Genomic DNA, 14,426 nt, shown 5'->3' with positions numbered 1-14,426 from the left:
ATTATTTAAACAATTATAATAAACAATAACTTCTTTATTTATCAATATTTTTAAATCACAATTTGAATTATTAACCTACTGTTTTCATCGTATCTGCAGCAATTGTCAGTAAGTTATGCGACTACATTCAGGACGAATTTTTTGAAATTTTTTCAAAAATAATTATATTTTTTAATATTTGCATAAAAAAAGCTTGAAAAAACATCTATGAAGCCAAAATATACCAGTTAAGAGGCAAAAGTTTTTAAAAATTTGAAAACCTTAGGAAGGATAGTGAATAAAAAGAGGCATAAAGCAAACATCTTCCAGTTTTGAGATTTAGCAAATGATTTGCTTACAATTTTGCAGATAGCCCAAGAAATATATAATCTAGTTTCTGAACTAAAAAAAAAATGCTGTATTTCTATCCATTCTTGAAATATTGGGATTCAACTGACAAATAACACGAAATTTTCAAATTTTATTCATATTATGTAGCAATAAAAAAAACTACAAAACATTTCTAAATGAACAGATTACTTGTTCTCCAGTTCAGAAAGAGCAGAATATATTGAAAAATTATTATGCCAAATTGGAACAAAAAAATTTGCATTAGTTTTTAATTTAAGAGTTTTTTGTAAAAAAATTCTATCAATGATTGGAATTTGAAAAAAATAGCATTAAAACATATGTAAATGCAAATATGAAAATTAGTACAACTTTCTAAAAAACAGACTTAGAAACAAAATTCTAATGATTTTATAGAGAAACCTATTCAAATATTAAGAATATTACATTTAAAAAAATGTCAGAAAAAATCGACCTTTTAACATAGTCGTCTATTTTAAGTGGTGAAAGTGTCATTTGCTAAAAAATAACAATGTATTTAATAACAGCTTATTTTGATTTAGATATTCGTTTGAACATCATTGAAAATTCCTTAAATTGAATGGAAAACGTGATCTAAAAAACCCTCGAAAAATTAGTAAAAGAGCATTTAAGTCTAGTTTACGTAATGTTTGACTAATTCTGAAGCTGTAGTAAACGACTTCAAACAAAAGAATTCAAGGTTATTTAAAGAAATGGGTCTATCTGGTAGTGGCATATTGAGTATACATTCTTCCTTTCATTGTGGTCGAAAAATGTTTGATAACTGATGTCTGGATTAGAAAGACCCTTGAATTGGTTAAGATACACTTCTAGATGTAATCTTCAATTTTATCAATTCAAGTCATTATGTAAGACTTTGTTTCTCACGTACTATGAAGCATTCATCGTCATACGAAAGAATAAATTTTGAATTTCCTTTCTGTGCATTCTTGCTGCAAACTTTCAGTTTAACAATAGCACTAAACGAAAAGCAGAATGCATGCAGATAAGCGTCTATCTTTCATATAAAAAAATACTTTTTTAATATAATACTTTCTGTAAAATAATTATCCTACAAAAAAATTCTCTTATCGTCTGTAACTTTATCTTTAATTAAAATTAATACATGATTTGCAAAAAATAGCTTTTACATCTCATTAATTTCAAGATAAATTACACATTAAATTTGAAAATAATTACAATTGAAAATAATAATTATTAATAATAATTTATAAACGAATTTGAAAAATCGCAAAAAACTATTTTTTTACATCAGTTATTAATTATCTTAAAATAAAGTATAATTTACTTCAAATATACTCAGAAGAAATTTCAAAACAAAATAACTTCTTATTAAAATTTTCTGTGTATACGATACCATGTCTAAAAGAATCTAGAAGGAAATATACTAATGCACCTCAGATAAAATAAATAAATAAAAAAAAATACTTATCGTTTCAAGTTTATTTGGAAATATCAATATTTTTATAATTAACATACAAGATTTTCAGATTCTTGTATATTATTAACATACAAGAAATTCCAACACAGAGCGAATATACATATACAGTGGCTGAAACAATTGAGAGTACGTTTTACTTTTACTTGATAAATCCGACTTCCAATATAAATAACATATTACCGAGAAGTGCAAACATGTTTTTATTTTTACACATAACAAATAGTTTGATTTAGAATAAAAATAAAGAAAAATGAACGAAAAACTTCTAAATTGAAAAATTTCAGAAGCATTTTGAATAAACATACTCAGATTTTTGCCTCAAAAAATTGAGAGTACAACAATGAAATTTTTGCAATATCTCACATTGAAACAAAATGTCACTGATAAGTTGCATGTCTTTTGGCTCTTAAGATGACCTCTAAACTTCATGGTACCGATCAGATCAATTTTTGGCGGTAACTGAAAATATTTTATCCAATTCTTCTTGCAACATTTGTTTTAAATGGATTTTGTTTCTAATTTTGTGTTTTTGAACTACCTTTTCGAGTATGACCCACGAATATTCAATGGCATTGATGTTGGGGTACTGCGGTGGTGTGTGTAACTGCTGTTTACAATGAAAAAGCCACCATATTTTGACGTTATGTGCATTCTGTTTGGGGTCGTTGTCCTGCTGGAAAATGGAATTTCCATCTAAACCCAAATTTTTAACACTTTCCTTTAGATTGTTGCGATCATATGGTTCTTCCAACTTGCGGCAGAAACTTCTCAAATCATAGGCAAAAGTGTAAGTGCTGAAACTGTGCGAAATGCCATTAGACAAGCTGGATATAAAAGTCGCCTTTTTAGATAGAAACCGTTCATCAGCTTGCAAATTCAGATGAAGCATTTAAAGTTTGCAAAAACTCATCAATTGAAGACTAATAACTTTTGAAAGAAAGTTATATTTAATAATGAAAGAAAACTCAACATTTCTGGCAGTGACAGCCATCGTACTGTATGGAGAAAGCCTAATATTGTTTTGGATCCAAAAAGTTTACGTCCTACAAGTAAACATGGTGGTGACTAAGTCATGATTTCAGGTTGCATGGCTTCATCCGGGGTAGGAAATTGAATTCTTATAGATGGCATTATAAACCATATGGTTTACTTGGATATACTTCGCAGTAATCTAAAGGAAAGTGCTAAAAATTTGAGTTTAGATGGAAATTTCTTTTCCCAGCAGGACAACAACCCCAAGCAGAATGCTCGTAAAGTCAAGACGTGGTGTCTTTTTCATTGTAAACAGCAGTTACACACACACTTCCACAGTACCCCGACATCAATGCCATAAAATATTCGTGGGCCATACTCGAAAAAGTGGTTTAAAAACACAAAATTAAAAACAAAACCTATTTAAAACAAGTGTTGCAAGAAAAATTGGATAAAATATCTTCAGATACCGCCAAAAATTGATCGAATCGGTACCATGATCGTTTAGAGGTCATTATAAGAGCCAAAAGACATGCAAATTAACAATGATACTTTGTTTCTATGTGAGATATTGCAAAAATGTCATTGGTGTACTCTCAATTTTTTGAGACAAAAATCTGAGTATGTTTATTAAAAATGCTTCTGAAATTTTTAAATTTAAAAGTTTTTCGTTGATTTCTCTTTATTTTTACTCTAAATTAAACCATTTGTTATAGGTAAAAATAAAAACATGTTTGCACTTCTCGGTAATGTGTTATTTATATTGAAACTCGGATTTATCAAATTAAAGTAAGGTGTACTCTCAGTTTTTTGAGACACTGTATATTTTAATGAGAAACCAAAACCATATTTTTATTCCTACTAAAATGTTCATTTAAAAAACAAACCAATACACCAGGAGTTACAATGGATTAAAAATATTAGACATGAAAGTATTTGAATGTAAAAATTAATGTTAAATTAATTAATTTAAATTGATTAATTTGTCTAAGATATTAATAAACACAAAGATTTAATGGCCAAAAAGGTTTTTTTTTTAAATGTGAATATCAATTAAACAGAAGACTTTTAAAACCGCAGATATCTGATTTTATCCGTAAGTTATCCGTATTAGCTAGATAAGTACTGAAGAAAGTCTTTAATGAACGTTTTGAGATAATTAATTAAACGGCTAAATTTTCAATAATAAAAACAAAACAAAACATTAATTCTTTGATATGTATTGTCAGACTTCCGATTTTAAACTTTTCTTTTAGTATTCTTCCAGAATGTCGTTAATATGTTCTTTATTTTTATTTATTATGTATTTATTTTTATTCTTCAAAAATAAATATGATTTAACAAATAGAGTATAAAATTTATTTTGAAAAATGTATAAAAATGAGAGAAACAAGTTACACAGAATAAAAAAAAATACATATCTAAAAATATGTTAAAAAATAAATCAGAGATATCAAAAATAAATGTTGAGTAATGTAAAGCCTTAGCGTTGCTTAGCAACGGAAGATTTATAAATTTCCTCACTTGAAAATCGTCTGCGTCTATTCAATTATTGATTAAAAATTTGAAAAATATTACAAATTTAAGGAACAATTTGATGGATATTATATTAGAATTACTGAAAAGATAAATTTTGAACTTTAAGATGGTATAAAAATATTTCTTATGAAATAATGTGATCCGAAGCTACTACATATAAACGGCTAAATTTCGAATAATTTCTAATAGATTACTTAATTAACTTTCACACTTTGAAAAGTCGGTAGTATTCTTTCTCTTGTCTTAAATAATAAGAGTGCAAAATTTTGTTGAATTCAGTTCAGTCGTTTAGAAGATAAGGTCACAACATTTGAACATTTTGGTCTACAATGAATTTGTTTATATTAAGATTTATAGAATTCTTCATAAAATATTAAAAGAACCGACATAAAAATATATTAAAATGTTATTTCGCAGAATTTTACAAGAAACTGTAATATAATTTATGGTTGACATTCAGGGATGCAGCTTTAATTCTACTTTTATTTACCTTGATGTTCAACACTTAAGTGAAATGACATTCCGATTTTACAACTACTGGATATAATTAAAATTGCAAGCATCATTCCGATAACATACAATTTTTAATAATTACTCGAGATTAAATAATAAAAGACAAGGAATAAATATAGTGAAAAATACTAATTTTAACCCTTGGAAACATGGCGGCCCAAATCCTAAGACTGTCGTCAGCTAAAGAGGTCAAGGACGGTAGAAAAAAGAACCGCGTCTACAATATAGGTTCTTGGTTATCTCGTGTTTCATTGGATTATAAGATTGGTATCGATCTATATTGATACTTTCAATCTCTGTTATGTTTTAGGAACGCTTAAGTTAGCTTCTTTTCTTCCCAGATTTATTAATACTACATTTAAATGTTTTTTCAATCATAGTCCCTTTCAAATCAGCACATCTTATTGATGTCTTAAGAATTACATTTTTGGAATTTAACACCTGAATGCAATTTAAATAAAAGCATATATAAGAAAGTATTTCAAGGTTTAAAAAAAAAAATGGTTAGGTGTTTTTAGGTTTAATAGGTGTTTCGCGTGAGTATCATATATTTGGAATTCTTGTTACAAGAGATTCTTTCTCTACAGTGCTATGAACAAAGAAATTTCGAATCTAATCATCCAATATAATGAAATGGGGGGGGGATAAAAACTTTTATTTAAATAATTATATCGGAGAAAGTTGAATTAGCAAAATAAAAATAAAATAAAAAATTTTAAATGAAATCGATTGGTATCTGCTGATAAAGTATGTGTCTCAAGTTTTAAATATATAACAAAAAACATTTTTTGGTTATTTTTTTTAATTTATGGCAATTAGAAATATTAAGAAATCTGTCGATTTTTTTTTAATTCAGTAACAGGCGCCACAGATATGAAATAAAAATTTAATTCAATTAATCATTTAACTGAATAACTAATTATAAAAATATTAAAATATATTACCATGGAAGCAGCACAATCGAACAAAATTTCATAATTAACATATCAGAAAGTGAAAAGTCAACTGCAAAATTCCATCTTAAAGAAGTTTAATTAAATAAAAGTTCAAAAATGGGTACAAATCGATTAATTTTCTACAATTTTTGAAATAGAACTTGCTATCTGACTATTGTAGTTTATTTGTTAAATATGCAGGTTCCGAAAAATAATAAAGTAATACTGGTTTCATTCAAAGACTTCCAGTCACAAACCACTTGAGAGACAAAGCAATAAATTGAAAATGAGTGGAGGAGGGGGGGATTCTAAGCCATATGGTTTGCAAGTGCATACAATTTATACTTCCCTCAACCCCATCTTTCCCTCTTATTCGACAGCTGGCCTAGAGAAAACGATTAATATCTAAATGACTTCAAAATTAAGGAATCTGACATCAAACAAAAAATATTCAGTAGGGAACAATCATATATTGATATTAAATTCCTTGTCTAATAAAACCACAATGTTAATAGTTTTGAATAGAAATTTAAGTAAGTAACAAGTTGTTTCAATTTTTTAATACATATTTTAAGCCTATGTAAAATAATTCCCGATTTCAATACTGAACCATTGTGGTAAACATGAGATTAATATATATATATATATATTTTAAATTAGCATGAAGGTTCTAGTTATACTTTACCAACATCAAAATGATCGAGATAGTTATTCCGAGTATGACAAGTCAGAATAATAAGCAACCAAAGAAAAGCACTTTTCTGATTTTATTACACATTAGCCACCTTTGGGGGTCAAACTGTTCAGTGATGTATAAACTATAAAGTTTTTTAAATTATTAATACAGAAAATTATTGAAGTATTAAAAACTTTTCATCTATTACCTCAAAAATATAAAAATTATTTGCTTGTTTCAAGGCTTACTTTCAAAATAAAATCCTTTTAATATTAGCTGTTGTGAGTTAAATGTCGTTGCATTTAACAAAAAAAAAAAAAAAAAAAGTTAAGAAATTGGAAAAAATCAACGCCAGCATATATATTATATGAATAAATAATATGATTTAAAAAAAACAAATAATAATATGAAAATAAAACTAAAATTCGAAAAATATCAGCCTAAAATATAAAAAAATACTTAAAATATACAAATATACAAAAAAAAAATGAAAAATAAAATATGTAACTGCACATCAAACCAAAAAAACAATTTCTCATAATTATACTAATAAAAAAAAAAAAAACCACTGAACGAAAGTTATAAAAGGAGATACAAATTTCTTCATTCAGTGAGCTTGAATTGAAAAACATGCTTTTGAAAGCGTAGAAGTTTCATTATATGCAGGGAACTAGAAACATGTTTGATAATTACTGTAATTAATGTATCAAAAAGTAATTAATTATAACCACAGCTTTAAAACTATTTTATCAAACTCAATTAACCCTAGCATTAAAATTGAAATATATTGTCACTAAATAATTTTAAGCTATGTTCTTTAATTCAGTTAGGATAATGAAAACTATTGTTCCAAATCAAATTTAAAAATTCTTAAAATTTTAAAAAAAATGGGCGCTTATTATACTGGTATTATTACAAAAAAATAATCATGTCAATCTTTTCAATGATAATATTTATTATAAAGATTTTAATTTTAAATCGAAGCTAAAACCATTTTTGAATATTTTCGAAATTTATCAATATTAAAAGTCGAAACTTATCAAGAATATAAGTCAAAATTCGCTTATTTAAAATTTTATTAATTTTTAAAAAAATGCTTTTTGAAACATATATTCATTTTCCCAAGTAAGTTTGCATCGAATTTCGTAGCTCCAGGTTGAATGGTTTGTTACGTCGATCGGCAAGACGTACATATTCTCTTATATTATTAAGAGAAGTTATCATGATCTATAAAGTAGATAGCATCGTTTCTTGAACCATATCGAGGACCTCGCGATCGTTAATTTTGATGACAACCATTGTGTAACTTTTCATGCATATTATATCTCACGTACTTAGCTGTTTACATATTGCAGCTAATTTTGCAAGGGGAAGGAACAACGACCTGTGAAATATTAACCACTCTCTCTACCAGGGTCTGGCTAAAAGGAAGAACAGCGGAGGGGTTAAGCCATCACATATCCTATGACTAGAATAGCTTAATTGGGTTTATTTTCAACTATTGCATTATTTCACAACTGATGCAAGACTAATAGGTTTCGCCCATTTATACCTTACTTATTAATTATATTGATAATCAGATAGCGAAATACTGAGGAAAAGCAATCGATCGATATTCAGTCATTTTTTTAAAGTCTGAAATCAAATTTATGGCGATATACTTCATTTAAACCCATTTTCATCCCCCCCCCCATCTTAGAGCTCGCATATTTGCAAATATTCTGAAATATCTTTTTTTTTTCAGTCCAATCTACCGTGTATGCCCAAGACACCAAAAAATATAATGTTAATTAAGGGTGTTTTTTTTAAAATATGAATGGCATGAACTTACTCTGGAAATGCACTGAATTAAAATCAAAGAAGGAAAAAATAATAATAAACGCTGTCGAATACTCAACGCATTTTACTTAAGTTTTAACACCTGTTTCACAAGAATAGGAAGATGCTAAAAGTAAAATAATTGCGCCAGCATTAATATTATGAAATTGTTACAGCATTGTTATTAGGAGTGAATATCTGGTCTTAATGGAAACCATATCATTAACATTTGACGGTTTAATAAATTTTATTGACATGCGGAAAATAGTAAAATCTTGAACATATTTATAAATTACAAAAATAAAATACTGGTATTATCTTTTTTATTTTAAAAGTTTTAAATGCGGCAAAAAAAAAAAAAAAAAAAAAAAAAGCATAGAGCCTCATCAAGTTTAATCTGCATTGCTCAATTTGTTTTTATCAGCCGTACAGTAACTTCGAATCAACAAATCGAATCATCCGAAGAATTGCAGCAGAAGATTCAAGTACATTTAACTTTAAGACCGGGGAGGGGTGGGAGGCTCCTAGTAAAACACAATATTTAAAATTTTTCTCAATATTTTCAAAAAAAAAAAAAAATGTCCTAGTTTATATTACATTGTGTGATTGGATATCGAATCTGGAATCTGTAAAGTAATAATAAAAACAGATTGTGTCTTATACATACCACATCACTCTTCCATACTTTACGAAAATATATTTTTAAAAAATCATAATTGAGTAAAAGTAATATTTAAATACTATTTTTTAAAAGATTTTTTTTTTTTTTTTTTTTACTGCGTATGATAATATGCCTCAAATAATGAGCCCTCATAAACCTTAGATCATCATAAATTAATTTATGGATGATCTACAATTTTCTAATAAATATATGATGATCTACAACAAATCTCATGCGGACAAAGTTACAATACAAAATAAAACCAATTTAATGCATTGCGAAAGAGAACTACAATTAATGCCAAAATTAATCGTATAAAAATTAACTTTTGGGGGGAAAGATTATTAAAAAATTGGGGGAGGAGGGACTACCTATATTTCGAAATACAGATTTTGGAATTGAACCCATTCTGCATAAACATCATCAACTTTAGGTTTATCAATTTTTAAAATGATTTTTTTCTGATCACTGTCTAGGATAAATTCACGTCGCGTTTACAATGGAAGACTGCTTTAATTTAATTTAATGAATATTTTTTTCTTTACTATGATGGAAATGTAATATTTTTTAGATAACATATCAAATAACTATTAATTAAAAACTATGCTTCCATTTTACATGTGCAGTATGAAACATGGCTACGCTCAAGGTTTGCTTTATAAATTTAATTTAAAGCAGCCAAACATAGGATAAAGAAATAATTAAATAAAAATGTTTTTATCTTAAGATTTCGCTTTCCCCCACACCATTAGCTTGGGAAATATTTTGCGTTTTTCTGCTACTTAGAAACTGATTCAAAAAATTTGACTATTTGCATTTAACAATAGACTGAAATGAAAATTAGAATTTGAAAGTGTTCATAGTAAAGTATTGCAAAAAAAAAATATTTAATTTGCCATTTACAATGTTTAACTTAATTGTGTATCATTCTTAAATAATTCTTAACAAATGTTATTAAAAAAATAGCTATCTGTAGTTTTTAAAAATCGTCTGAAACTTTTAATCTAAATACTCCGAATTATATTATTTTTAAGATTAATTACAACAATTTGAGATATTTTCATTTTAATCAAATTAAATATTTACCAACTTATAATTAAAAAAAAATAGATGGTTAAATATTATAGTGATAGATAAAGCAGGAATCATTATATAACTGTTTCTATCTAAAAATTTATAGCTTATTTTTCTTTTTCGTTTGCTTATCTTAAATCTCTTTTCTTGCGAACAAGCGAAATGAAAATAATTGCAGGATAGACTTCTAAATAAGAGATCGATTCCCTAGCATTTCCACTTCAGATTAAATCTCAATTATTCTTTATAATCTACGGGTTCGTTAGATAAGCACCAATCGAAAACTCTTTAGCTGCGCAAAATAAAAAGAACTAAATTTCCTCAAGAAACTTATGTGATATTTATTACAATTGAAAATTTTCTTGTCTCAGTAATTTATATTATATAAAAATCTAAAATAAGATTTTTTTCCCCTTTCCTATTTTATATTAAGAAGTTGATTTTCCAATCAGTCTGAAATATACTGACTTAAATTAGAAATTAAAAATTATTTTAAGGAAAGAAATATTACTTTTATTACAGATGACTTTCTTTTACACATTTTTTTAAAAAATTTTTATAGAATTTTATACAGAAATGCTAATTTATAGAGTTCATAGAACCGCCCATCTTCCTAATATTTCATATGGAAATTATTCATTTTGTGTTCATCATATAGAAAAAAAAAAAAAAAAAAAAAAAAAAAAAACAGCAACTTATTTAAATGTCCAATTATGAGAAAAATTATAAAAATGTTATCTTTCCTTTTATTATTGAAATATGATAGTTCTTGCATGCTAATTCCAAGTTTTTTTGTTGAAGTGCTCTCAACTTCTATCAATAAAAATTAAAAGTATTAACTATATATGGCATATTTATTGAAATCAAATTTTAACAGGGTACAGAAATTTAAAAGATTGACAAACAAAAGCAAGATTATCACTTAAAGAGTTTTTTATTGCTGCTTGCTGCGTATTTAAAAAGTATATCTAGCCATAAGCAAATAGGAATGCATCATTTAAAGAATGAATTTTTAAAAGTATTATTATTAAAAAATGAACATTAGATTATGCTTTGCTTCTGTAATTATTTTACTCCAAAAATATACAATGAATTAAAAATTTGAAAATTCAGTTAAAAAATTCTCAAATTATTCTAAAAAAAAAATCTCTCACAGCTATTTCAAAATGAATATAAGATCTTGAACATTTTTAAAAGTATATCATTTAATGGTAAAAAGTCTTTTTAATTTTAAGAATGGAATTTAGCAAATGTGGAGAAAAAGATCTTATTTTTTCATTCAAATTTTTGAAATCAAATTACTAAACAAATATTTTTTTTAAAATCTTCATTTGAATAAAAAATTATGTAATTGAATCTGATTAAGAATAGCCAGTTATTTCAAAAATTTAATATTATAAAAAGTTTAATATTTTACTCAATGTAAATTTTTATACTTAAATCAATAAGTATATTATATAATCCACTAGTACAAATTATTTTTCTTTTATTTATCAATTGAGATTTTTTTGACTAAAACAAAGAATCTAATCAGAAATAACCCTTTAAAAATCTTATTTTAGCACACTAAAGTAAAAGAAAAGAAAAAAGTCATCGATATTAAAAATAGAATTAATTTCTTTATAAAGTTATATTACTTATCAAGCATTTAGTCTATCTAATTGTCTAATTATAGAACCTTATACAAACTAGGCATGATTATTTTCAAAGTTGTTTCCATAAGAAATGTCTCATTGTATATTTTATTGTAGTTAATTAGTAATAATTGTAAAACATTACATCTTCTACTTAAATTATGTACACACAAAATTATATATTCTACTGAATTTAAATCAATTTCTGATCATGCTATAATCAAATGTATGAAATACACTAAATTAAGGACACTTTAAGTAATAACGATATAAGAAGCCTCCAAGTGGTAACTTATGAAGCTCCTTAGTCTGATATGAGCATTTCAGTAACAGACTGAAAAAAAAAAAAAAAAAAAAGATGGAAATATTTCCTATGATATTTAAAAAGAAAAACGAAAAAGTTATGTCTCAGTAATCAATGCAAATACATAAATTTTATGTCTTGGTTAAATTAAATTAAACCCTTCAATATTTTTCTAAACAGGGAAAATTGATTTACTTATTGCCAGTTATTTCAGCATAGGAAATATTACCTTTCCTTTCAATATATTGGCGATAAAAGTTTTTTATATGAAGGGGGTTTAAAAATTTGGTATGTTCTCCCCCCCCTTCAGTAGCTGGCTTGGTATAAATAAAGTGATCATTAATTTCATAAAAATGCACCTCAGCCTGAGTATTTAAAAATAAGTTTTCAGTTATGTACACAGAACAAATATTAGTAAACAGTTAAACTATTTAGTTTCTACCTAAGCATTTATACTATTAGAAATATGTATAATAAATTTTACATGCATGAAACAAATTGATTTATAAAAAAAAAAGTTAAGTAGTTACAAGTACAAATATTAGCATAAAGCTAAACTTAATAATCATGAAACAAATGAGAAATTTTCTAACAAGACATAACAATTTGGCAAGAATGCCTCTAATTAATAATATTTACAGACTTTTGTGAGTATGAAAGATAAATATGATTAAAGTTAAGAATCCTATAATAACTGCATGTTTCTATTTAAATTTATAAGTTAAAATTAAAGTTATGTAGTTAAAAGTAAGAGTCCTTATCATTCATTCTGCCAAAGCATTTCGAGTTTCCTTTTCCTCAAATATATCAGTAAATGTTTCATCGCTTGGCATTGTGTTACAAAAGCAATACAAAGGAACAACTAACTCGATGTGCTTTATTGGAATAACTGCATAGCAATTTAGATTTCAATCAATATGCTTTAGATTTTAAAAAAGTAGGAATAATCACAAATAAGTGAATGCTTAACTAAGAAATCCCTTTTATGTAAGGGGGCAGTTATCAATATGTTAATAAGTTCTCAATAGTTAAAATTGTTTTTTATGTAATTATACATTCATAGATTTAAAAAAAATAAGTGTAAAGTTTTAATTAGTATAAAAACTAAGCATTATAATGAATATTTCTGAAAAATAATCTTCTATCTAACAGTAAATTTACATTCCATAATCAGAGTTATCAAATATGAACTATAGCGTACTACTGAACTATAGACAATAGAACAAGACTCTATAGATAGAACAAGACTCCAATCATTATAATGGGCATAACCGGGGAGTGTACAAAAATCTCTGGATATTTACTACAATAAATAATGCACCAGAATGCATTTTGATATCATTGTTGTTTTCAGCATTCTAAAACATAAATAGACTGAAATCATTCTAAATAACAACATACTTATAATTCAATTCAGTTTAATATTTACTTGAAAGAGATTATCACAACATGTTGAGTATTAGTTTCCAATTAGATTTTAGGACTTTAATAATTAAGATACACTAAACATATCAATATTTATTACTATGAAAAGATGTGATTCAACCAAGTAACTACATAAGTGTTATTTATAAACAGATAATTACAAGAATAATTACAGTTTGAATAGGGATTCATATTGATTGCTAAAAATAGTTATAAAATTAATAATCAGCAATGATGCTTAAACTAAATGAAACTTAAACAGATAAATTCATGTAATAATAATTGAGATGATTATAAAATATTATGAATAATAAAAGCATTAGCAGTATGATGAAAAGAATTTAAGTATTTAAATGAATCCATCTTAAATACGAACGAATCCGTTTTATATTTTAAACAGTAAATAAAATTTTCATTATTATATTCTTATAATACACAAATTTGAAAATAAAAAAAAACATTTTTTTTAATATTTTAACTTTTAATTAAAGAGTATGTGAATTTTATTAAATCCATATGATGAAATAGTTTTAAGTATGTACTGGCTATCCATTTTAAAAATACAAAGATGAGTTTGTCCAAATTTTAATCCTTTTAAAGCAACAATATAAAAACACTCTTTTAATCAGTGAGAAAAACTATTCCATAAAACCGTTAACAATCTAACAAAATATTGTTCTATAAATGATAATGAATTAGATACAACGTGCGATAAGAGTTTCGCGAGATCGAACTTTTAATTAAGATTAAATATTAACAACCGATGAGTCGTTGAATAATCGAAATTTTAAATATAATAAAGAAGATATAAACTTACTTTCAAATGCTTGTAAGAAGAGTTCGCGATCTGTTTTTATTTGATCAGTGTTGGATTCTTTTTCAGTTGGTTTCTCCCGTTTCCGAGGCGGCATTATCAAAACATAAATATCACAACGCTAAATACAAACGATAAATAAAAAAAATCTCGCGCGTATAAAGTTTAGGTAAATTCAATCATGACTTATAAAAACTAAAAACAACACAGTTTGCTCACACTTCTGCCCCGCGGTTTCTTCCTTAGCCCTC

The 14,426-nt window shown here is 26.0% G+C and overlaps 1 protein-coding gene across 2 annotated transcripts in view; it reads right to left on the bottom strand.

Annotated features, from left to right (window-relative positions):
* LOC129957156 (polycomb protein SUZ12-like) overlaps positions 1-14,426 on the bottom strand; it is a 58,754-nt gene extending 44,328 nt beyond the window's left edge. For both annotated transcript variants that reach the window (XM_056069331.1, XM_056069332.1), the window contains exon 1: positions 14,179-14,426. In XM_056069331.1, the coding sequence (XP_055925306.1) occupies positions 14,179-14,272 (94 nt within the window). In that variant the 5' untranslated portion in view covers positions 14,273-14,426. The remainder of the gene's footprint in view (positions 1-14,178) is intronic.

The sequence above is a fragment of the Argiope bruennichi genome, chromosome 11 (assembly GCF_947563725.1).
Source record: "Argiope bruennichi chromosome 11, qqArgBrue1.1, whole genome shotgun sequence".
NCBI lineage: Eukaryota > Metazoa > Arthropoda > Arachnida > Araneae > Araneidae > Argiope > Argiope bruennichi.
This window is presented reverse-complemented; position numbering and strand designations above follow the sequence as displayed.